The sequence below is a fragment of the Balaenoptera borealis genome (genome assembly GCF_965194805.1).
Source record: "Balaenoptera borealis genome assembly, chromosome: 1".
NCBI lineage: Eukaryota > Metazoa > Chordata > Mammalia > Artiodactyla > Balaenopteridae > Balaenoptera > Balaenoptera borealis.
In genome coordinates, this window is record NC_138860.1 from 44,669,930 (window position 1) to 44,693,701 (window position 23,772).

General features: G+C 34.2%; 1 protein-coding gene across 5 annotated transcripts in view; it reads left to right on the forward strand.

The window, feature by feature from the left end:
• Window positions 1-23,772, forward strand: part of TPR (translocated promoter region, nuclear basket protein) — a 66,868-nt gene that overhangs the window by 5,707 nt on the left and 37,389 nt on the right. For all 5 annotated transcript variants that reach the window (XM_082401154.1, XM_082401150.1, XM_082401152.1 and 2 more), the window contains exons 5-22: window positions 1,242-1,338; window positions 2,454-2,557; window positions 2,897-3,061; window positions 10,628-10,720; window positions 11,160-11,240; window positions 11,321-11,408; window positions 12,135-12,275; window positions 12,690-12,781; window positions 13,214-13,411; window positions 15,563-15,670; window positions 16,662-16,888; window positions 17,548-17,711; window positions 18,164-18,297; window positions 18,386-18,534; window positions 19,559-19,721; window positions 21,030-21,164; window positions 21,680-21,820; window positions 22,789-22,954. In XM_082401154.1, the coding sequence (XP_082257280.1) occupies window positions 1,242-1,338; window positions 2,454-2,557; window positions 2,897-3,061; window positions 10,628-10,720; window positions 11,160-11,240; window positions 11,321-11,408; window positions 12,135-12,275; window positions 12,690-12,781; window positions 13,214-13,411; window positions 15,563-15,670; window positions 16,662-16,888; window positions 17,548-17,711; window positions 18,164-18,297; window positions 18,386-18,534; window positions 19,559-19,721; window positions 21,030-21,164; window positions 21,680-21,820; window positions 22,789-22,954 (2,446 nt within the window). The remainder of the gene's footprint in view (window positions 1-1,241; window positions 1,339-2,453; window positions 2,558-2,896; window positions 3,062-10,627; window positions 10,721-11,159; window positions 11,241-11,320; window positions 11,409-12,134; window positions 12,276-12,689; window positions 12,782-13,213; window positions 13,412-15,562; window positions 15,671-16,661; window positions 16,889-17,547; window positions 17,712-18,163; window positions 18,298-18,385; window positions 18,535-19,558; window positions 19,722-21,029; window positions 21,165-21,679; window positions 21,821-22,788; window positions 22,955-23,772) is intronic.

The following is a 23,772-nucleotide window of genomic DNA, read 5'->3' on the forward strand; positions in this document are numbered from 1 at the left end:
GTGTTTGATTTGAGTTTAAAAGATATTTGATATATGGAAGACACTTATAGTGGGAAAGAGTGATAGACTTGATCCAATAGAAATTTAAAATTTTCTACATAAAAAGAATTAAAAAGCAAATAAATCATAGAAAGTATTTTCTCAATAAAAATATGACTATATATATTCTTAATACATGACTGCTTTTCAAATTATAAGAAAAATTATTCAAAGGGGGAAATGGGCAAAGGTTTTTAAACCAGACAGGAAGCTGTACAAATAGCCAATAGCAATATGAAATATTATTCTACATCACTTGTAATCAGAAAAATGCAGATAATGCAACAAGGTAATTATTTTTCACCTCCCTATGTTAACACTGATTTTTTTTTCTCCTTTTTTTTTTTTTTTAAGCATAATCTTCACTTCTGGCATAAGTGGCTTGAGATTGGCAATTATGACTTAAAGAAAAGCCTATAAATTGCCATTGTCTTGCTGCAAAGCAATTTGACAAAATATATTAAGAGTTTTAAATAATTCTGTTTCTGGGGATCTTTCTTGAGAAATAATTTGAACCAAGATGCAGTGATATTCATTAAAGTTTTATTTTATAACAGCAAAAATTAGAAGTAAGTTAAGTTTCTTATAAAGGCTTGTTGAAGTAATTATATAATTATATGACACTTCCAAGTGATTAAAAAGTGACATGGGAAATTTTTTTGTGAGTCTAGGAAGAATAATTTTTAAAAACCCAAAATATGGGGGCTTCCCTGGTGGCGCAGTGGTTGGGAATCTGCCTGCCAGTGCAGGGGCACGGGTTCGAGCCCTGGTCTGGGAAGATCCCACATGCCGCGGAGCAAATGGGCCCATGAGCCACAATTACTGAGCCTGCGCGTCTGGAGCCTGTGCTCCGCAGCAGGAGAGGCTGCAATAGTGAGAGGCCCGCGTACCGCAATGAAGAGTGGCCCCCGCTTGCCGCAACTGGAGAAAGCCCTTGCACAGAAACGAAGACCCAACACAGCCATAAATAAATAAATAAATAAATAAAATTAAAAAAAAAAAAAACCCAAAATATGAACAGAAGTGTTGAGATTATGGGTAGTTTTTAAACATTTTGATATATAAGCCATAAGTAAGAAAACCAACCATTTTTAAACCACTGCTAATGTTAACTAAGGTGCCAATTCCATGTTCATTTCTATATATTTGATCAACTTGATTTTCTTATTTAAATGTTTTATGCTTACTCCTTTATATGACAGAGCCAGTTTACAAGGACAAAGGAAGAATTAGAAGCTGAGAAAAGAGACTTAATTAGAACCAATGAGAGACTATCTCAAGAACTTGAATATTTGACAGGTATGAACAAGGACCTTAGTCTCTAACTTCACTCTTTCCTTTCTCTTCTGACAGTGCTAAGATTTAATCCCCAGTCCATTTCTATTAGCTGGTGTTTGTCATAGCTCAGAATAGAGTTCAGAGTAATATCCTATTGTTTCTCCTACTCATTTATCTCTAGATCATTCTGAGCACTTAAAGAGGTGTCTATAGACAAGTACACAAATGAAAAACATCTGAAAGAATTTGGACCAAGGTTTATGTACTACAGTATTATTTATAGTATCAAATTGGAAACTGTTTAGATGTTCAGTTGTAGAGGCTTGAACTCCTTCGTTTCATACAGACACCCTTGCTGGTGTAAGCTGTCCACAAGCACTCAATATAAGAACCTAAAAGGAGAGCCCATATTTAAAAGCACAGGCTGAAAGAATTAGGAAGCAAGAATATAAGATATTTAGACATAGAATATAATATGTAATACAGTTGATGTATTCAAGTGAATGTGACTCTTAAGCAGTTTAATGGTATCCAGTTCCCTTTGGTTCCTTTTTATAAGATTTTTCAGAATTTTTATTTCTACTGAAGGAAGAATTTTCAAATACTTATGTTACTGTACAATAATAGTCAATTAGTAACTATTCTATTCTCAGAAAAATTAATTCAAAGTATTTGTTGATGATTTTGATCAGCTAATGGGTAGGTAAAATTAAATTTTTTCATAAAAACCTTCACGTAAGGAATACAAAAAAAATTAAGCATGTATATTCCTGCTGTTTTGAATGTAAGGTTTTGATGTGTATCATTGCTTTTTAACTTAAGAAATGACTAATTTGTGAAATTTTAATAGACCTTTGGTTAATATGAGGAAAATTAATGTTAATGTTGTATATTTAGCTTTAGATACTGCATTTAAAATAAGATAGCCAGTATAATTTACATGTTTGGTTGGATGCGTGAATTTGGCTTCATCATCTATTTGTTTAAATTTGTGATTAAGTGTGGCAGAAACAAGTTAAAATAGAAGAGTTGAGAACTACTTATATAAATATTTGTATTCCTAGAGATGCATTTTTGATGTTTGGTTCCTCTGACCATTCATTAGTCATTTTCACATTCTCTTCTGACCCTTCTAGAGGATGTTAAACGTCTAAATGAAAAACTTAAAGAAAGCAATGCAACAAAGGGTGAGCTTCAGTTAAAATTGGATGAACTTCAAGCTTCTGAGGTTTCTGTTAAGGTGAGAAACAAATAATTTCTAATGCACAAAATACAACTTTTGATTAAAACTCACCTAAATTAAATGTTAAATATAAGCAAGTTATCTATAAAGGAATTAAAAGCTACATTTTTTTAATATCAGGGAATTAAGTTTTAAGACAGTTTTAATTGAACTGTTTTGCTTATATGATGTTTGTTTCATATTGTTCTTACCTGATTCTCTTTTCTGTTAAGAGTCCATGCAAATACTTATTTCTGTTGTAAAAGTTCTGCTTGTGTACCTTAGCTACACACAAAAGCTTTTGAATAACCGTATATTATATTTAACTGTAAACCTTTTTTTCTTGGATTTCCTTAGTATCGAGAAAAACGCTTGGAGCAAGAAAAAGAGTTGTTACATAATCAGAATACTTGGCTGAATACAGAGTTGAAGACCAAAACTGATGAACTTCTGGCTCTCGGCAGAGATAAAGGAAATGAAATTCTCGAGCTTAAATGTAATCTTGAAAACAAAAAAGAGGAGGTAACTTAGTAAAATTGTATCTTTATGTTACTTATAATTTACATTTGTGTGCCAGCTTATACAAATTTATTCAGTGGAGTACCAAACTAAATATATTGTAAGATTAGGGGTCAATGTGGAGGACATAACTCATGAACATTTGGCCTAAGAAATTAACCAGTTACATTTCTTTAATCAGATTATAATTGATTTACAATGCTGTGTTTCTACTGTACAATGAAGTGAATCAGCTATATGTATACATATATCCCCTTCCTCTTGGACCTCCCTCCCACCCCCCATCCCACCCATCTAGATTATCACAGAGCACTGAGCTGAGCTCCCTGAGCTATACAGCAGGTTCCCACTAGCTGTCTTTTTTACACATGGTAGTGTATTTATGTCAAACCTAATCTCCCAGTTCATCCACCCTCCCCTTCCCCCACCCCCGCTGTGTCCACGCATCCGTTCTCTATGTCTGCGTCTTTATTCCTGCCCTACAAATAGGTTCATCTGTACCATTTTTCTAGATTCCACATGTATGCGTTAATATACGATATTTGTTTTCTCTTTCTCACTTGCATTTAAATAAAAGAACTTACATATCCTTGGATGAATTTTCATACTATCTACTGTCTTATGGTGTGTCTTTCCTAAGATACATGTTTAAGAAGTGGTGGTGAGTTTCTCTGAGCTAAATCTAAACATGTTGTTCTGTGAGCTATTATTTTTCATTTTCTTAAACATTCATATTTTATGTAAAATGCTTTTTTGGGTGTGGGGGATTATTTTGCTTTTACTTGGCAGCTAAACTTTATTTATTTTTAACATCTTTATTGGAGTATAATTGCTTTATAATGGTGTGTTAGTTTCTGCTGTATAACATAGTGAATCAGCTATACTTATACACGTATCCCCATATCTCCTCCCTCTTGCGTCTCCCTCCCACCCTCCCTATCCCACCCCTCTAGGTGGTCACAAAGCACCGAGCTGATCTCCCTGTGTTATGCGCCTGCTTCCCACTAGCTATCTATTTTACATTTGGTAGTGTATATATGTCCATGCCACTCTCTCACTTCGTCCCAGCTTACCCTTCCCCCTCCCCGTATCCTCAAGTCCATTCTCTACGTCTGCATCTTTATTCCTGTCCTGCCCCTAGGTTCTTCAGAACCATATTTTCTTTTTTTTTTTTTTTTTTTAGATTCCATATATATGTGTTAGCATACGGTATTTGTTTTTCTCTTTCTCACTTGCTTCACTCTGTATGACTGACTCTAGGTCCATCCACCTCACTACAAATAACTCAATTTCATTTCTTTATATGGCTGAGTAATAGTCCATTGTATATATGTGCCACATCTTCTTTATCCATTCATCTGTCGATGGACACTTAGGTTGCTTCCATGTCCTGGCTACTGTAAATAGAGCTGCAATGAACATTGTAGTACATGACTCTTTTTGAATTATGGTTTTCTCAGGGTATATGCCCAGTAGTGGGATTGCAGGGTCGTATGTTAGTACTATTTTTAGTTTTTTCAGGAACCTCCATACTGTTCTCCATACTGGCTGTATCAGTTTACATTCCCACCAACAGTGCAAGAGGGTTCCCTTTTCTCCACACCCTCTCCAGCATTTATTGTTTGTGGATTTTTTGATGATGGCCATTCTGACTGGTGTGAGGTGATAACTCATTGTAGTTTTGATCTGCATTTCTCTAATGATTAAAGATGTTGAGCATCCTTTCATGTGTTTGTTGGCAATCTGTATATCTTCTTTGGAGAAATGTCTATTTAGGTCATCTGCTTATTTTTGGATTGGGTTGTTTGTTTTTTTAGTATTGAGCTGCATGAGCTGCTTGTATATTTTGGAGATTAATCATTTGTCCATTTCTTTGTTTGCAGATATTTTCTCCCATTTTGAGGGTTGTCTTTTCGTCTTGTGTATGGTTTCCTTTGCTGTACAAAAGCTTTTAAGTTTCATTAGGTCCCATTTGTTTATTTTTGTTTTTATTTCCATTTCTCTAGGAGGTAGGTCAAAAAGGATCTTCCTGTGATTTATCTCATAGAGTGTTCTGCCTATGTTTTCCTCTAAGAGTTTAATAGTGTCTGGCCTTACATTTAGGTCTTTAATCCATTTTGAGTTTATTTTTGTGTATGGTGTTAGGGAGTGTTCTAATTTCATTCCTTTACATGTAGCTGTCCAGTTTTCCCAGCACCACTTATTGAAGGGGCCGTCTTTTCTCCATTATATTCTTGCCTCCTTCATCAAAGATAAGGTGACCATACGTGCATGGGTTTATCTCTGGGCTTTCTATCCTGTTCCATTGATCTGTATTTCTCTTTTTGTGCCACTACCATACTGTCTTGATTACTGTAGCTTTGTAGTATAGTCTGAAGTCACAGAGCCTGATTCCTCTAGTTCCGTTTTTCTTTCTCAAGATTGCTTTGGCTATTCAGGGTCTTTTGTGTTTCCATACAAATTGTGAAATTTTTTGTTCTAGTTTTGTGAAAAATGCCATTGGTAGTTTGATAGGGATTACATTGAATCTGTAGATTGCTTTGGGTAGTATAGTCATTTTCACAATGTTGATTCTTCCAGTCCAAGAACATGGTATATCTCTCCATCTCTTTGTATCATCTTTAATTTCTTTCATCGGTGTCTTATAGTTTTCTGCATACAGGTTTTTTGTCTCCTTAGGTAGGTTTATTCCTAGGTATTTTATTGTTTTTGTTGCAGTGGTAAATGGGAATGTTTCCTTAATTTCTCTTTCAGATTTTTCATCATTAGTGTATAGGAATGCAAGAGATTTCTGTGCAGTAATTTTGTATTCTGCAACTTTACCAAATTCATTGATTAGCTCTAGTAGTTTTCTGCTAGCATCTTTAGGATTCTCTATGTATAGTATCATGTCATCTGCAAACAATGACAGCTTTACTTTTTCTTTTCCGATTTGGATTCCTTTTATTTCTTTTTCTTCTCTGATTGCTGTGGCTAAAACTTCCAAAACTATGTTGAATAATAGTGGTGAGAGTGGGCAACCTTGCTTGGTCCTGATCTTACTGGAAATGGTTTCAGTTTTTCACCATTGAGGATGATGTTGGCTGTGGGTTTGTTATATATGGCCATTATTTTATTGAGATAAGTTCCCTCTATGCCTGCTTTTTGGAGGGTTTTTATCATAAATGGGTGTTAATTTTGTTGAAAGCTTTTTCTGCATCTAGTGAGATGATCATATGTTTTTTCTCCTTCCGTTTGTTAATATGGTGTATCATATCGATTGATTTACTTATATTGAAGAATCCTTGCATTCCTGGGATAAACCCGACTTGATCATGGTGTATGATCCTTTTTTTTTTTTTTAAATGAGCTTATTTATTTATTTATTTATTTATTTATTTATTTTTGGCTGTGTTGGGTCTTTGTTTCTGTGCAAGGGCTTTCTCTAGTTGCGGCAAGCGGGGGCCACTCTTCATCGCAGTGCGTGGGCCTTTCACTATCGCGGCCTCTCTTGTTGCGGAGCACAGGCTCCAGACGCACAGGCTCAGTAGTTGTGGCTCACGGGCCTAGCCGCTCCGCGGCATGTGGGATCTTCCCAGACCAGGGCTCGAGCCCATGTCCCCTCCATTGGCAGGCGGATTCTCAACCGCTGCACCACCAGGGAAGCCCATATGATCCTTTTAATGTGCTGTTGCATTCTGTTTGCTAGTATTTTGTTGAGGATTTTTACATCTATGTTGATCAGTGATGTTGGCCTGTAGTTTTCTTTTTTTGTGACATCTTTTGACATCAGGGTGATGATGGCCTCGTAGAATAAGTTTGGTAGTGTTCGTCCCACTGCTATATTTTGGAAGAGTTTGAGAAGGATAGGTGTTAGCTCTTCTCTAAATGTTTGATAGAATTCACCTGTGAAGCCGTCTGGTCCGGGGCTTTTGTTTGCTGGAAGATTTTTAATCACAGTTTCAATTTCAGTGCTTGTGATTGGTCCGTTTATATTTTCTCTTTCTTCCTGGTTCAGGCTCAGAAGGTTGTGCTTTTCTAAGAATTTTTCCATTTCTTCCAGATTGTCCATTTTATTGGCATATAGTTGCTTGTAGTAATCTCTCATGATCCATTGTATTTCTACAGTGTCAGTGGTTACTTCTCCTTTTTCATTTCTAATTCTATTGATTTGAGTTTTCTCGCTTTTTATCTTGATGAGTCTGGCTAATGGTTTGTCAATTTTCTTTATCTTCTCAAAGAACCAGCTTTTAGTTTTATTAATCTTTGCTATCGTTTTCTTCATTTCTTTTTCATTTATTTCTAATTTGATCTTTATGATTTCTTTCCTTCTGCTAACTTTGGCATTGTTTTGTTCTTCTTTCTCTAATTGCTTTAGTTGTAAGGTTAGGTTGTTTATTTGATGTGTTTCTTGTTTCTTGAGGTAGGATTGTATTGCTATAAACTTCCCTCTTACAACTGCTTTTGCCGCATGCCATAGGTTTTGGGTTGTCATGTTTTCATTGTCATTTGTTTCTAGGTATTTTTTGATTTCCTCTTTCATTTCTTCAGTGATCTCTTGGTTATTTAGCAGTGTATTGTTTAGCCTCCATGTTTTTGTATTTTTAACAGATTTTTTTCTATAATTGATACCTAGTCTCATAGCGTGTGGTCGGAAAAGATACTTGATATGATTTCAGTTTTCTTAAATTTACCAAGGCTTGATTTGTGACCCAATATATGATCTATCCTGGAGAATGTTCCATGAGCACTTGAGAAGAAAGTATTCTGTTGTTTTTGGATGGACTGTCCTATAAATATCAATTAAGTCTATCATGTTTAATGTATCATTTAAAGCTTGTATTTCCTTATTTATTTTCATTTTGGATGATCTGTCCATTGGTGAAAGTGGGGTGTTAACGTCCCCTACTATGATTGTGTTACTGTCAGTTTCCCCTTTTATGGCTGTTAGTATTTGCCTTATGTATGTAGGTGCTCCTATGTTGGGTGCGTAAATATTTACAATTGTTATATCTTCTTCTTGGGTTGATCCCTTGATCATTATGTAGTGCCCTTCGATGTCTCTTATAATAGGCTTTATTTTAAAGTTTATTTTGTCTGATATGAGAATTGTTACTCCAGCTTTCTTTTGATTTCCATTTGCATGGAATATCTTTTTCCATCCCCTCACTTTCAGTCTGTATGTGTCCCTAGGTCTGAAGTGGGTCTCTTGTAGACAGCATATATATGGGTCTTGTTTCTGTATTCATTCAGCCAGTCTGGGTCTTTTGGTTGGAGCATTTAATCCATTTACATTTAAGGTAATTATCGATATGTATGTTCCTGTTACCATTTTCTTAATTGTTTTGGGTTTTTTATTGTAGGTCTTTTCCTTCTTTTGTGTTTCCTGCCTATAGAAGTTCCTTTAGCATTTGTTGTAAAGCTGGTTTGGTGGTGCTGAATTCTCTTAGCTTTTGCTTGTCTGTAAAGGTTTTAATTTCTCCCCTGAATCTGAATGAGATCCTTGCTGGGTAGGGTAATCTTGGTTGTAGGTTTTTCCCTTTCATCACTTTAAATAGGTCCTGCCACATCCTTTGGTTTGCAGAGTTTCTGCTGAGAAATCAGTTGTTAACCTTATGGGGATTCCCTTGTATGTTATTTGTTGCTTTTCTCTTGCTGCTTTTAATATTTTTTCTTTGTATTTAGTTTTTGATAGTTTGATTAGTATGTGTTTTGGCGTGGTTCTCTTTGGATTTATCCTGTATGGGACTCTCTGTGCTTCCTGGAGTTTATTCAATATTTCCTTTCCCATGTTAGGGCAGTTTTCAACTATCATCTCTTTAAATATTTTCTCAGTCCCTTTCTTTATCTCTTCTTCTGGGACCCCTATAATTTGAATGTTGGTGCATTTAATGTTGTCCCATACGTCTCTGAGACTGTCCTCAATTCTTTTCATTCTTTTTTCTTTTTTCTGCTCTGTGGTAGTTATTTCCACTATTTTATCTTCCAGGTCACTTATCCATACTTTTGCCTCAGTTATTCTGCTATTGATTCCTTACAGAGAATTTTAAATTTCATTTATTGTGTTGTTCATTATTGTTTGCTCTTTAGTTCTTCTTGGTCCTTGTGAAACGTTTCTTGTATTTTCTCCATTCTATTTTGAAGATTTTGGATCATCTTTACTATCATTACTCTGAATTCGTTTTCAGGTAGACTGCCTATTTCCTCTTCATTTGTTTGGTCTGGTGGGTTTTTACCTTGCTCCTTCATCTACCCTGTGTTTCTCTGTGTTCTCATTTTGCTTAACTTACTGTGTTTGTGGTATCCTTTTCGCAGGCTGCAGGTTTGTAATTCCTGTTGTTTTTGGTGTCTGCCCCTAGTGTGTAATGTTGGTTCTGTCGGTTGTGTGGGCTTCCTGGTGGAGTGGACTGGTGTCTGTGTTCTGGTGGATGAGGCTGGATCTTGTCTTTCTGGTGGGCAGGACCGTGTCTGGTGGTATGTTTTGGGGTGTCTGTGAGCTTATTATGATTTTAGGCAGCCTCTCTGCTAATGGGTGGGGTTGTATTCCTGTCTTGCTAGTTGTTTGGCATGGGGTGTCCAGCACTGGAGCTTGCTGGTTGTTGAGTGGAGCTGGGTCTTAGCATTGAGATGGATCTCTGGGAGAGCTTTCACCATTTGATACTACGTGGGGCTGGGAGGTCTCTGGTGGACCAATGTCCTGAACTCGGTTCTCCCACCTCAGAGGCTCACGCCTGACACCCGGCCGGAGCACCAAGACCCTATCATCCACATAGCTCAGAAGAAAAGGGAGAAAAAAAAGAAAGGAAGAAAGAAAGAAAATTTAATTAATTAATTAAATTAAATAAAGTTATTAAAATAAATAATAAAAAAATATTAAAAATAAAAAAATAAAGAAGAGAGCAACAAAACCAATAAACAATTCCACCAATGATAACAAGTGCTAAAAACTATACAAAAAAAAAAAGAAAGAAAATAGACAGAACCCTAGGATAACTGGCAAAAGCAAAGCTATACAGAGAGAATCACAAAAGAAGCATACACACACACTCACAAAAAGAGAAAAAGGGAAAAAATACACATATTTTTTTTTTAAAAAAAAGGGAGAGAGCAACCAAATCAGTAAACAAATCTACCAATGATAATAAGCTCTAAATACTAAACTAATATAAACATAAAACCAGAAACAAATTAGATGCAGAAATCAAACCCCAAGTCTACAATTACTCCCAAAGTCCACTGCCTCAATTTTGGGACGATTCGTTGTCTATTCAGGTATTCCACAGATGCAGGGTACATCAAGTTGACTGTGGAGATTTAATCTGCTGCTCCTGAGGCTGCTGGGAGAAATTTCCCTTTCTCTTCTTTGTTCGCACAGCTCCTGGGGTTCAGCTTTGGATTTGGACCCGCCTCTGCGTGTAGGTCGCCTGAGGGCGTCTGTTCCCCACCCAGACAGGACAGGGTTAAAGTAGCAGCTGATTAGGGGGCTCTGGCTCACTCAGGCCTGGTACTTGGCAGCTAAACTTTATACCAAATTAATTTCAGTTAATACAACATCCTTCCCCCCACCCAACTCTACTTTTTTGTTTCTAGGTTTCTAGAATGGAAGAACAGATGAATGGCTTGAAAACATCAAATGAGAATCTTCAAAAGCATGTAGAGGATCTGTTGACCAAACTGAAAGAGGTGTAGTTGACCAGTTTAAAATGTCTCTTTTACAAAAATGTTATAACAGTTAGGAAGCTATTGATTTATAAAATGATTTCATGTTTTGAACCATTCCTGGCACCACAAAATGGCCAGGGCACTTTCATATGATGTAACTAGGCTAAAATTGCTAGAATCAGTTACATACTATATCCAAGGTACTGTCTAAAAATGAGTATGGTTAATTTTAATGACATTTAAATATTCTACCTTAAGATAAAAATATCATTAACATTTTATCCTTAAGATAACTTATCTCTATAATGACAACTGATTTTAATTTTAGTGCTTTAATCTTCATCTCTTTACTTTCAAAACTGAATTTTTTATCTTGGCATTTGATAAGCATTCTAAATTCAGTTCAAATCAGACTGTTGTAATTGGGTTTTTAGTGTTGGCTTTTTTTTTTCCCCCTCAGGCCAAGGAACAGCAGGCTAGTATGGAAGAGAAATTCCACAATGAATTAAATGCTCACATAAAACTCTCTAACCTTTACAAGGTAGGTACCATACCATATGTTGTAGTGTCCTAATGTTGCATTATTGGATGTTGGGTAACTTTTTTAAGATTAAATTTCAGAGTGCTGCTGATGATTCAGAGGCAAAGAGCAATGAACTGACCCGAGCAGTGGATGAATTACACAAACTTTTGAAGGAAGCTGGAGAAGGTAAGACTTTCCAATTATGGGAAGATTATTTTGTATTTAGAGAGAAGGTACTGTTTTCTTTACCCTTCTGTAGATTTTTGGATTTAGAGGTCAGATACCTTATTAGGGACAAAATTGGATGTAGAAGAAAGATCCTTAGGTCAAGAAATTTTAAATTCTATTTTCAGCAAATATTTGAAAATATAAGTAGCTAATATTTTTCTGTTTCTTTCATTTGATAACCTTATATATTCTGATTTGTAATAGGAAATTTTTCTTCCATTTTTGAAGCATTTCCTTTGATAAATACATATAGGTTTATAGTTTCGGTACTCTCTTAATCCATAAATAAGCCTTTTTAAGTTATAATGTATTTTAAAGTCTATGATTTCATATATTCCTGCTTTTTTTTAATGTAAGTTATTTATGTATGATCTTTTCCAGGCATTTCCTATGTTCTAGACATCTAAGATCAGATTAAAACCAAAGAGACACTTAGGGCCACTTTTTTATAATTTGAGTTCCCCTATTTTCCCCTCTTATAAAAGGGCCATCAAAAGGAGAAATAGATTCACTAGGCCAGGACACCTCAGGAATTATACGTACATCAAGAGCTTCCAGTGGGTAATAACTGTCAACCACAGCCTCTGTAGAATTTAATATTGTCTGCTGACTATTCTGTTACATTCTGTAACTCAAAGATTTTAATTATGTGCTTGATTATTCTGTCTCTAAAAATGTTTTTAGCCAATAAAGCAATACAAGATCATCTTTTAGAAGTAGAGGAATCTAAAGATCAAATGGAAAAAGAAATGCTTGAGAAAATAGGGAAATTAGAGAAGGAATTAGAGAATGCAAATGACCTGCTTTCTGCCACAAAACGTAAAGGTATGGATTAATAGATGCTTATTAAAGCTTTGAAATACTAGAACTTCCCTACATAGTCCTCACTTAACTTCACTAATAGTGTTTGTCATGTTGTGATGTAGGAAATTCATTAAGTTATAGCATTACAATTTATTTATCTTTAGTTCAGCATTACTTTATCTGTATCTTTATTGTATTGTCAGGTGTAAGTACCATTTGATCACACATAATTGTGTGTCAATTTCCAGAATAGTTTTAACTATAATTACTGCATGATTTTTAGAATTGTGTTACGTGACTACTTGTCATATTTTATAGTCTTCATAGGAACTTATATGTAATGTACAGTAGGTATCACTTTTACTTTTAAGAAATATTAGTGGCTTTACTTTGAAATTTTACAAAAATATACTCGATTTCTGTGTGTTGGCACAGGGGCCATCTTGTCTGAAGAAGAGCTTGCAGCCATGTCTCCTACTGCAGCAGCCGTAGCTAAGATAGTGAAACCTGGCATGAAGCTAACTGAGGTAAAAATGGTATTAAATCTTGTTATTTTCCTTCAGCAAAGGTGTTCACATCTCTCTGACACTTATGCCCCAGAAAAATTATTCTTAAAGTTGCCTATATTAACGGATCATTTTAGGAAAGGCTTTCTTAACTTTTTTTGTTTGTTTGTTTGTTTGTTTTTAGTTGTGCCTCGCGGGCTCCTTAGTTGTGGCATGCAAACTCTTGGTCCCCTGACCAGGGATCGAATCTGGGCCCCCTGTATTGGGAGTGTGGAGTCCTAACCACTGTGCCACCAGGGAAGTCCCCAGGAAAGGCTTTCTTGGTTCCTGGTTCTGTGTAACATACAGTAAACATTTCCATCTTGTGTAATTGCTAATGAATGTTTATAAAGAAGCTAGACAGACTGTATATATCTGTTATGCTTAGATTTGAAATGACCCCTCTTCTTTCAGCTGTATAATGCTTATGTGGAAACTCAGGATCAGCTGCTTTTGGAGAAACTAGAGAACAAAAGAATTAATAAGTATCTAGATGAAATAGTGAAAGAAGTTGAAGCCAAAGCACCAATTTTGAAACGCCAACGTGAGGAGTATGAACGTGCACAGAAAGCTGTGGCAAGTTTATCTGTTAAGCTTGAACAAGCTATGAAGGTTGGTTCCATTCCTAAACTTTAATTGTAGAAAAAATACATATGAGAAATCATTTACTAGATAGGGTAGTTCTTTCTTAGAATTAAAGAATTTAAGTTAAAAGGCTAACCACTTTTTCAGTGATAGGGAATTATATATTTTAAAACTTATCATTACATTATTAAACATCTGTAATTACAAAATGTTTTATCTTTATTCAGCTAACACTGAAAACCTTTAGCATTTTTTAAGACATTTGGGATGATTTCTGTAGGGTTCTCTAGTGGATGATAAATAGCCAGATGTCCCTGGGCTACTCTTCAGATTAAAATAACAATCTCTCTTTGTTAATAGAACCTTTCTAAATTTAGCAATAGTCATTTTTTGTCAGGCAATTCTGATATTCTGTCTAGAAATGATATTGTTTGACTTACCATTGAAAAGAATTCCTTTTTTTAAATATCGTTTCACAGTTTGGCAAATCTTTATATACATTATTTTGTTACTGTTCCTTTGCATATTAGAAGTACCAAGGAAGCTTGTAAATATTCTTTACCTCTTAAGAGTCCTTTTTAATAGATAATGGTTTAAAAAGAGTATTTATATGCTGATAATGTTGTTTTTAGGATACAACTATTATTAGTGAGAAATCTTCAAGATTTATTAAGCAAGTTTTATTGGGGAAAATCAGTTAAATCAACTTGTATCTAAACTGATAAATTTCTTTTTCCTTTTTTTTTTTTTTTTGAGAGTATAAATATATTGTATAAATAAATTGTATCCTTAATTCAACTTAAACTTTTGTTGCTGTTGTTATTACAATTCAGATATCAGTTTAAATCAGGGTGTATTGTGTCTAATGGTCTCTTTCTCCTGAATCAAATGATGTCTAGCAGTCTTGCCTTGACAGGATATTGGGTTTTAGACACACCCCTGCCCCTTTGATGTGGTTTAAAAAGAGGTCCTTTGGATCTACTTGACTTTCTCACTGTTGAGAGTGAGCATTTTGCCTGGAGCTTATTGTCTGAATCAGGTAGTAAAGTAGAGGGACTTAAAAATCAGATAATAGCAGCTGTTCATTGTGGGAAAAACCTATTTGTTAATTCATCACTAACGTACAGGTACAGTAATAAATACAGACTTTTTTCATAACTGCCAAAGACTTTAAACATAATTTCTGTATGTTTTTCATAGTTGAATCTTCTGTCCATAACATACATTATGTCCAGTCTAGATTCTGTGGTGCTTATTTGTTAGATTCTTAGAGTTTTATAACCAAATTACTTCCTTCCTTGGCATCTTAATTTATCCCAGTTTGAACTCAGTAGATTTGTGTCGTTACCATCTTTCATGAATATTTGCCTGCTTCATTTTGTCAACTGAAATTGGTTTATCCATGTTCCCTGAGGGCACTGTGCTCAAAGGTACTTTAAACACCAGGAAAAATATGAGCCATCTTTCACTCAAATAGTGTGTAAAACATTATTATGTGAAAACAATACATTAAGAAGCAAAGTTTGTATGAATTTGAGATAAAACATAAGATGTCAAAGATATTTTGTGCTTACATCAAGCTTCTTAAAACTGTGCCCCTAAATCCCTAATGTGATGCTAAACTTTACAGAGCACTGCAATATGCTGTAATTTCTTTCCTTTTTTTAACAGCCTTGTGACATTGGCTGCTGCTTCTTTAGAATTAATTCCTGATGCATTTTTAATAGAACCAAGTCTTTTATGCATCTTACCCAACGTTTTTTACTTTTAACATTTATTTCCAGATAGTATAATAATGATTATCGTTGTAATGCAGTCCTTTGTTTTTGTCTTAGTAACGAAGCTTTTTGAGAGTATTTCTCTGATATCATTTGATAATACACTATGAATTTGCTGTGGCTGTAACATTGTAGTTCACAGTTAACTTGGGAATTCCTCATCATTATCATACAGTGATGAACGTTACAATGAGCAATATTTGAGATATTAAGAAATACATGTATTCATATTTTTAAGAAATTTCTCTTTAGAGGCTAGTATATTATATAGAATATTTTTTATATATAAGTTGATTACTGTGGTATTTGAGCACTGTATATTTTTGTTGTTTGTGTAACTGCTATTTATATAGCTCTTAGAAGGAAATACAGAATCTTCATTTGACTTTTCATTTTAAAGGAGATTCAGCGATTGCAGGAGGACACAGATAAAGCCAATAAACATTCATCTGTGCTTGAAAGAGACAATCAAAGAATGGAAGTACAAATAAAAGATCTTTCACAACAGGTACGAATTTTTTGTTTCGTTTCCTATATTTTTTCCCTGAACTGACTGCCTAGTAGTGTTTGAATCTGTTTGCAGGTATGTAAGATAGAACTAGCACATATGAAATTCTCATCAACTAAGAAAACCACTCTAGCAGGATTGCAGCCTAGTCATTGTTTTCCCGTAGCTGCTCCCCCTTTTCTTTTCTTTACGTGTTTGATAAATTTTCAAATCGAAGGTACTGGTTGTAATAAATGAAGTAACTCAAAGATAAATAAAAGTTTTCTTCCCCCTGCCCAAGTCCCAGAGTTAACAGAATGGTGTTATTCTTTCACGCCTTCTTACATGTACAGATACACAGGAGCTTATGTAAACATATGTAAACATTCTTTGTTTTTACTAAAATAAAATCATGCATTTTGTATATGCATCTATAAATGCATTACCCTACCACTTTTTTTTTTTTAACTGAACAGGTTTGGAAATGTAGGTCTGTTTTGTTCATATATTTTACCCTAATTTTTGTGTGTGGGTATACACACATACACACAAACATAGATCAAAATTTCACATGAATGAAATTAACATCTATTTTCCATGCTCCTCTTCTGCCCCACCACATAATACATACATAAGCATGCAAGTGCAAGCATACACACACACACACACACACACACACACACACACACACAAAATGGGTATATATTTCTGTGTGTTTTATTTGGTCGTTGTTTTAGAAAAATGGAACCATGCTTTTGGAATCTGTTTTTTAAAAAATAGTAGTTTCATTATGTACGTCCATAGAAATGAAAAATAAATTTTTTCAATTTTCTTTATTTAGGTCTTAATATCTAAAATGATAAGCTTGATGTTTTGTTTTTCAAGATAATTTAATACTAAGTTGACAGTGTTGATAAAGTAACATTGTCATTTGAAAATTTTTACTTTTCTTCTAAACATTTCCAGAATCAAAGCCAATACTATTTGATAACATATTAAAACCCTTTTTTAGATTAGAGTGCTTCTGATGGAACTTGAAGAAGCGAGGGGTAACCATGTAATCCGTGATGAGGAAGTAAGCTCTGCTGATATAAGTAGTTCATCTGAAGTAATATCACAGCACCTAGTATCTTACAGAAACATTGAAGAGCTTCAACAGCAAAATCAACGTCTCTTAGTGGCCCTTCGGGAACTTGGGGAAACCAGAGAAAGAGAAGAACAAGAAGCAACTTCATCCAAGTAAGCAATAGACTACTTTGGTTTATTCAGCAAACATTTATTGAAACCTTTTATGTGCCCCTAACAGTGCTGGATATTGGGAATATAGTGATTTAGGAGAAAAAAAAAACAACTGAGCAACAATACCCAAAAAAAAAAATTCTACTCTCAGGGACCTCAGTTTGTGGATGAGACTGATAATAGATAAGATAGATAATAAGATCAATAAATAGATAATTTTAGTTCAGTGTGATTAGTGCTGTAATAGATAAGCCTATCCATGGGAGCATAGGGTATGAGACCCAGCCTAGATTTTAGGGAACAGGCCAGGCTTCATGAAGATATTTAAGGAATTACAGTAAAGAATTTTTTTTGAAAAAATGGTTTTGGTACTAGAGGAGGAAGAATGGCTCTGAAAGCAAGAAGACTGGAGTTTGGACTCAGTGGAATTGGTTTAATTTTTGCAAACAAATTTTTCAGATGACGTTGGTGAGTGTCTGTGTCCTATATGGTGGGGGTTTTAAAAGTGATTCTTAAAATAGCAGAAGAAAGAAAGGATAAGAGAGATGAAAATACTGTGCTTAACGATAGGCGATTAAATGCTTAGTCAATTTGCAATAGAAATTATAAGTGCCTCTCAATCTCAGTCCTGTGAAATAGACTGATTTCTTTTCCTGCAGAATAACTGAGATTCACCTCAAACTTGAGAGCGCCCTCGTTGAAGTGGAACAACTCCGTGAATCACGGCGACATCAAATGCAGCTTGTCAATTCCATAGTTCGTCAGCGTGATATGTACCGTATTTTGTTGTCACAGACAACAGGAGTTACCATTCCTTTACAAGGCAGGTTTTTATACGTTATCTTAAAAATTTCCAAGTATTTTTGGGAAATATTTCTGAAATGTATATTAGGGAATGGATTTTGCAATATAACTAGTATCTACTTTAATAGTGATAACTTCAAATTTGACTACCACATATGAGTGATCATAACACATCATCAATTCTAAAATACATTATTTTAGGTAAGAAAAATGCTGATCATTGTTGAAAAATATGCACCTGAGAGGCAATGAATTATAGTGTTTATTCTGGTTATGTTTTAACATTTAATCTGCAAAAATTACCTTTATTTAACTAGAAGTCATGAATAACTTTAATAAGTTGTTTAGTAGGTTCTTTGTTTCATAATTTCTATAATCTTATGATTTCATTTAAATGAGTCAACTTGTTGATTTTTGGTAATGACGTATTTTGTGAAGAAATGTTACATCATTCTTTTTACGTTTCTGAAGCTTCAAGCTTAGATGATAGTTCTCTTGTGTCAACTCCAAAACGTTCAAGTACATCACAGGCTGTTTCCACTCCTACTCCAGTACCTGTAATTGAGTCAGCAGAGGCTATAGAAGCCAAGGCTGCCCTTAAACAGGTAAAGACCCCACCTTTACAGCTTTATCTTGGGTCAGGTTTTTTGAGAATATGGACTATCATCTTCTAATAATTTCTCCAATATTTAGTTGCAGGAAATTTTTGAGAACTACAGAAAAGAAAAGGCAGATAATGAAAAAATGCAGAATGAGCAGCTTGAGAAACTTCAGGAGCAAGTCACAGATTTGCGATCACAAAATACCAAAATTTCTACCCAGCTAGATTTTGCTTCTAAACGGTAAATTTTCTTTTCAAAAATTAAGTCTAAACGGTATACTTAGTTTTCAGTTGAATCAAATTCAAGTGTTAATTTGCGATAGTGTTACTTTTTTTGGTGGATTCTGATCCAGGATGAGATGTACAGGGGTTCATTTTTTATTTTTGGTTAATGATTATCCTGGATATTGCTAAGGAGTCCAGGTAGTTATTTAGTTAAGTTGAAGTTCATGTAAGGAATGTTGCTCTTTTTCCTTCCTGAGATTAAAGAAGATACTGTTTCCATAGGACTTAATTACTTTAAGTAAGGAGGATAAGAGAACTGTGAGCAAATTTCATTCAGCCTTTTCTAGTCTAGGTAGAAGAGAAGCAGGCTCTAGAGAGTTAATGTGGGAAAATTCACTTTCTTGGTCACTTACAAAGGAATAATGGTAAATTTCATTCCATAGTTATTACCAGAGCCATTGAATACTTGTTAGTTTATCAAGTTAGGAAAAAACTTATTTCTTTGTATACTACATGGTCAAACTGTTTTTGTAAGTATGTGACAAGCAGTTGTCTCTGTACATTCCAACAGTTTGATATCCCAGTAAAAGCACCTTTTTTTTTCCTATGTTGATAGCTCTAGCCAGCCATTTTCTAAGCTTTCAAGCACATAAGAAAATAACATGAAGAATTTTAGAGAGAAAAAAAAGGATTGGCAAAAATCCATCACTAACCATGAGTGAATATCTTAAATTGCATACTGTATTGTGGTGGGTGTCTCGTGTATCAACATTATATGGCATTATTTTGAATATGATTAAAATACTTGTAAATGAGTAAGATTAAAAAATTAATTCAGCATGAAATACTGTGCTTAATTAGAATTTGAATTTGACTGCTAAATGTAGAATTTAGAAAAAAGAATGAAGATTTTTACATTATTACATAAGCCGCTGTTTTCATATTATTAATCATGTAAAATTAAGTTCTTGTGAAAATCAAGGAACTAAGCTAGGATATAGTACTTCAGTTGCTTATGGAATTTTTTTTTTTCATATAAGTTATGAAATGCTACAAGATAATGTTGAAGGATATCGTCGAGAAATAACATCCCTGCATGAGAGAAATCAGAAACTCACTGCAGCAACTCAAAAGCAGGAACAGATCATCAATACAATGACACAAGATTTGAGAGGAGCTAATGAAAAGCTAGCTGTTGCAGAAGTGAGACCAATTTTCAGCATCTCACTTGCGTTATAAGTTGCATTTGACACTTGTTTTTTAATTATTACTTTGCTTTTACTGGTTGGTGTAATGTAGATACTTGAGGTTTGTGAATTACATGTCCTTATCAAATAGTTTCCAGGCATCCACTTGTCCATCAGATCAGTTGGGTGATTGTTTCTAATAAAACTGGAGAGGGAAAGAAGTTTGTTTGTCTGGACTAAGATTGTCTTACAGATTTTCCATTTCAAAATAAATTTGTAAGTCACTGTTGCTCTAGTTACAACAAAGGCAGTGGGTGAATATTTTATCCATTCTTATTTCTAATAAAGGACAATATAAAAATTTCAGTAGCATTGAATTATATTTCTGAATTTCAATGAATGAAATATAATTGATGAAATGAATGATGAATATAAATGTCAATCAGAAATTGACAGTACTGTCAACTGAATTCTAAATTCTTTGAAGATAAATTTTCATACAATGTTTTACTTTTTATAAAGTTGTCTCTCACAGCATTTTAATCATTACTTATGAACTAGGTACAGTTGTCCCCCATTTGGCCTATCAAGAAACAGACTCAGAAGCTAAGTAGTTTGCCTGTTTTGGGGCCATCATGAGAGATGGATTGGTTGGGACTTAAAAACCTAGCTTTTCTAATTCTGTTGGCTATATTCTTTCATTTTTGTCTTGTACCCACTCCTTTGTGGAGACTAGACAGCAGCACTTTTTCAAACTGATGGAGTAAGCTTTATGATTGATAGTTTTTGACTCATCCTGAAAATATGAATATTTGAGGATATTGATTTTCAGCGAACCCTTCTATATCCCCTGAAACTCAGAGTGTACTCTTTATGGGGAAAAAAAGTTTAAATAGATCAGTCAGCACTTTCAAACAGATACTTAGAAACCAAGCTTAGATTCCAAAACTTGCATAATTTAATAGTATGCAGGTATGACTATAGCACAATTTTTCAGTTTTGCCTCTTACGCTCTGGCATTTTAGATTTTTTTATTGTTTGTTTTAAAGTCTGATTTGTTAGAGCAAAGATAGTGTAAGTATTTGTGGTAATTGCAAGATTTTTTTCCTTTGATCCATTAGTATTTCCAATATTTGCTTCATATTTCAATATGTGAAACTAAGAGTTGTATTTCCTTATATAGTGAAGAGATGTAGTCTCTACTGTTAGTTTCTAACATTAAGAAATATGTAGTCATGAAGAATCATTTTAATTTTATAACTGTGTTATTACATTTGACACATTGTTTTTCAACATTTTTTCTTTAACTTGTATTTGCCTCAAGGTAAGAGCAGAAAATTTGAAAAAGGAAAAGGAAATGCTTAAACTTTCAGAAGTTCGTCTTTCTCAGCAAAGAGAATCTTTGTTGGCTGAACAAAGAGGGCAAAACTTGCTGCTAACTAATCTGCAAACAATTCAGGTAACCAAATAAAAAAGGACATGTAGAAAAATTAAGTTAAATTTGAACAATTTTGACATTGTATTTTCTCAGGTTTCTTAATGAGAAAATTCACGTCATTTTCGTCATGCATTATGATCATTGAATTTGAAGTTTATTAAGACGTCAGTATTCTAAATAAAACATTTAAAGAGAACTGACTGAAGCCATGCAATTGGCAGTTTTAATCCTCAGGTCTATATTTATAGAGTCCTGTACAGTTTAATTGTTTACAAGATTAAATCTTTGGTTTATATTCTTTAAAACTTCAAGAAATCTGAATGGCCATTGGTAATATGGTTTTTATTTTCCCTATTAAATAGATGTTTTAGTATGGAAAATGTCGAAATACCTTCTTGGTAAATGTTTTAGATCTTAACCTCTTCATGTAGAAATGAGTTGTATTCCCATAATTTTCTATTGCGTTTGGTTTTTTTTTTTTTGGTGGGGGGGTTTACTTTTTTCTTAAGTATAACCAAAATCTTTTTTTACCTTAGGGAATATTGGAACGATCTGAAACAGAAACCAAACAAAGGCTTAGTAGCCAGATAGAAAAACTGGAACATGAGATATCCCATCTAAAGAAGAAGTTGGAAAATGAGGTGGAACTAAGGCATACACTTACTAGAAATCTAGATGTGAGTCTGTGTTCTGAATTTCTATAGAATGTTTATGTTTAAAAATTAAGCTGGTGTGTAGATAAATTGTCATCTCATGTTGAAGCATAGTTTTGAAGAGATCTCTTAACAGACTCTTAATTTTTTCTTGCCTTTTTGTATGCTTAGTAATTTTTGATTGGGTTTTATCCTATTGGGTGCTGGATATTTCTGTATTTCTATAAATCTTGAGCTTTGTTCTGGAATGCAGTAAAGTTCATTGAAAGTAGTTTGATTCTATTGAATATATTTTTTACGATTTATTAGGCAGGCCCAAAGCAGTGCTCAGTTTAGAACTAATTATTCACTGCTACCAAGGCAGTATCTTCCTGACTACTAGTCCCAGTGTCCAGTGCATTAAGAGCTTTTTCAGTCAGGCTGCTGGAAACAGGCATTATTTATTCCTAATATCTGTCTCTGAGCACCGGAGAGTCTTCATTCCAGTCTCTTTGGGTGATTCTTTACCCTGTCTAGGGTAATTTCATAGGCATGCACTGATCACAGTTTTGCTGAATATTCAAGAGGGATCCTGTGCAAATCACAGTACTCTGTGCAGCTCTCTTCTCTCTGATAGTCTGTCTTATGAACTCAAACTAGCCGCCTTCTACTCTCAGTTCTATGTTCTCAATTCAGGAATCCTGTGGGCCTCATTTCCCTTTCCCTATGCCTTAGCTTGGACACTCTTAAATCAATAAGCTGGGAAATTGTAGGGTTCACCTCTTTTGTTTCCTGACTCAGGTATCACAGTTGTTTTAATGTGTTTTGTCTGGGGTTTTTTGGTTGGTGTTTGTTGTTTTGATTTTGGTTGTTTCAGATGGGGAGGTAAATCTCATCTCTGTTACCCTGTTTTAGCCAGAGTTTTAAAGTTCTGTAAAAAGATAACTTGAACCTCTAGTTACTTAAGAACTTAAAGGTAAGTGTTTGTAGGGTTAATGTATTTTTTCTTATAGGTTCAACTTTTAGATACAAAGAGACAGCTGGATACTGAGACTAATCTTCATCTTAACACAAAAGAACTGTTAAAAAATGCTCAAAAGGAAATTGCTACATTGAAACAGCACCTCAGTAATGTGGAAGTCCAGCTTGCTTCTCAGTCCTCACAGAGAACTGGTAAAGGTAAATAATTAAGTAGGCTGATAAAAAGTACCTCTTTAGGTTTATAACATATCCTGTAGATAAATAGCCTATTCTTTGTGGATACTAGCAAAAGATTTAAAAAACAAAAAACCTTTACTATTCATATAGTAAAGCTCAGTTTTCCACTTAAATTAATAAATTTGCAAACTTGCAAGATTCAGAATAGTTGTACATATGGCAGCTGACCAAGATATGCTCTTAGTTTTCCAATTATTGAAACCATTTTACTGATACTTTAAGAATGTTTCTCTTGTGGAGGGTTAATATTTGAATTTTTAACTCTCCCTTTCGAGATGAGGTTACTTGTTGAATTTGTAATGACATGGCTCACTTACAGAAATAATTGATTGGCTTGGTCTCTTTTAGAGCAATATTTCTAATCTTTGGTCATTGATAGCCGCAGGTAAAAAATTTGTCTCATTAGGTTTTGCTTCTCTTTGTCAATACATTATTTCAAATGCAAAGCCATTGTGTCCAGATAATCTTTCTACGTGGTTTTATTTCTTAATAGAAGAGAAATTTAAAACATAAGTATATATGTGTATATGTGATATATATAATATATATATAATTATCCAGTACTTCTTTCTTGTTATCATATGATATGAAAACATTCTTTCTAATCTGCAATTTCTTCCTTTTCCATGAATTTTAGAATGAAAATTGCGCTAAATGATTAAGGTGTAGTGTTTTGGAATAAACAACGTTTAAATAACTTAAGAATGGTAATTTCTGCAAGTAGCTGTCTCAGTTTAGTGGAAATATTTTGTATTCTCTTTTTAAGTATCTTTTTTTTT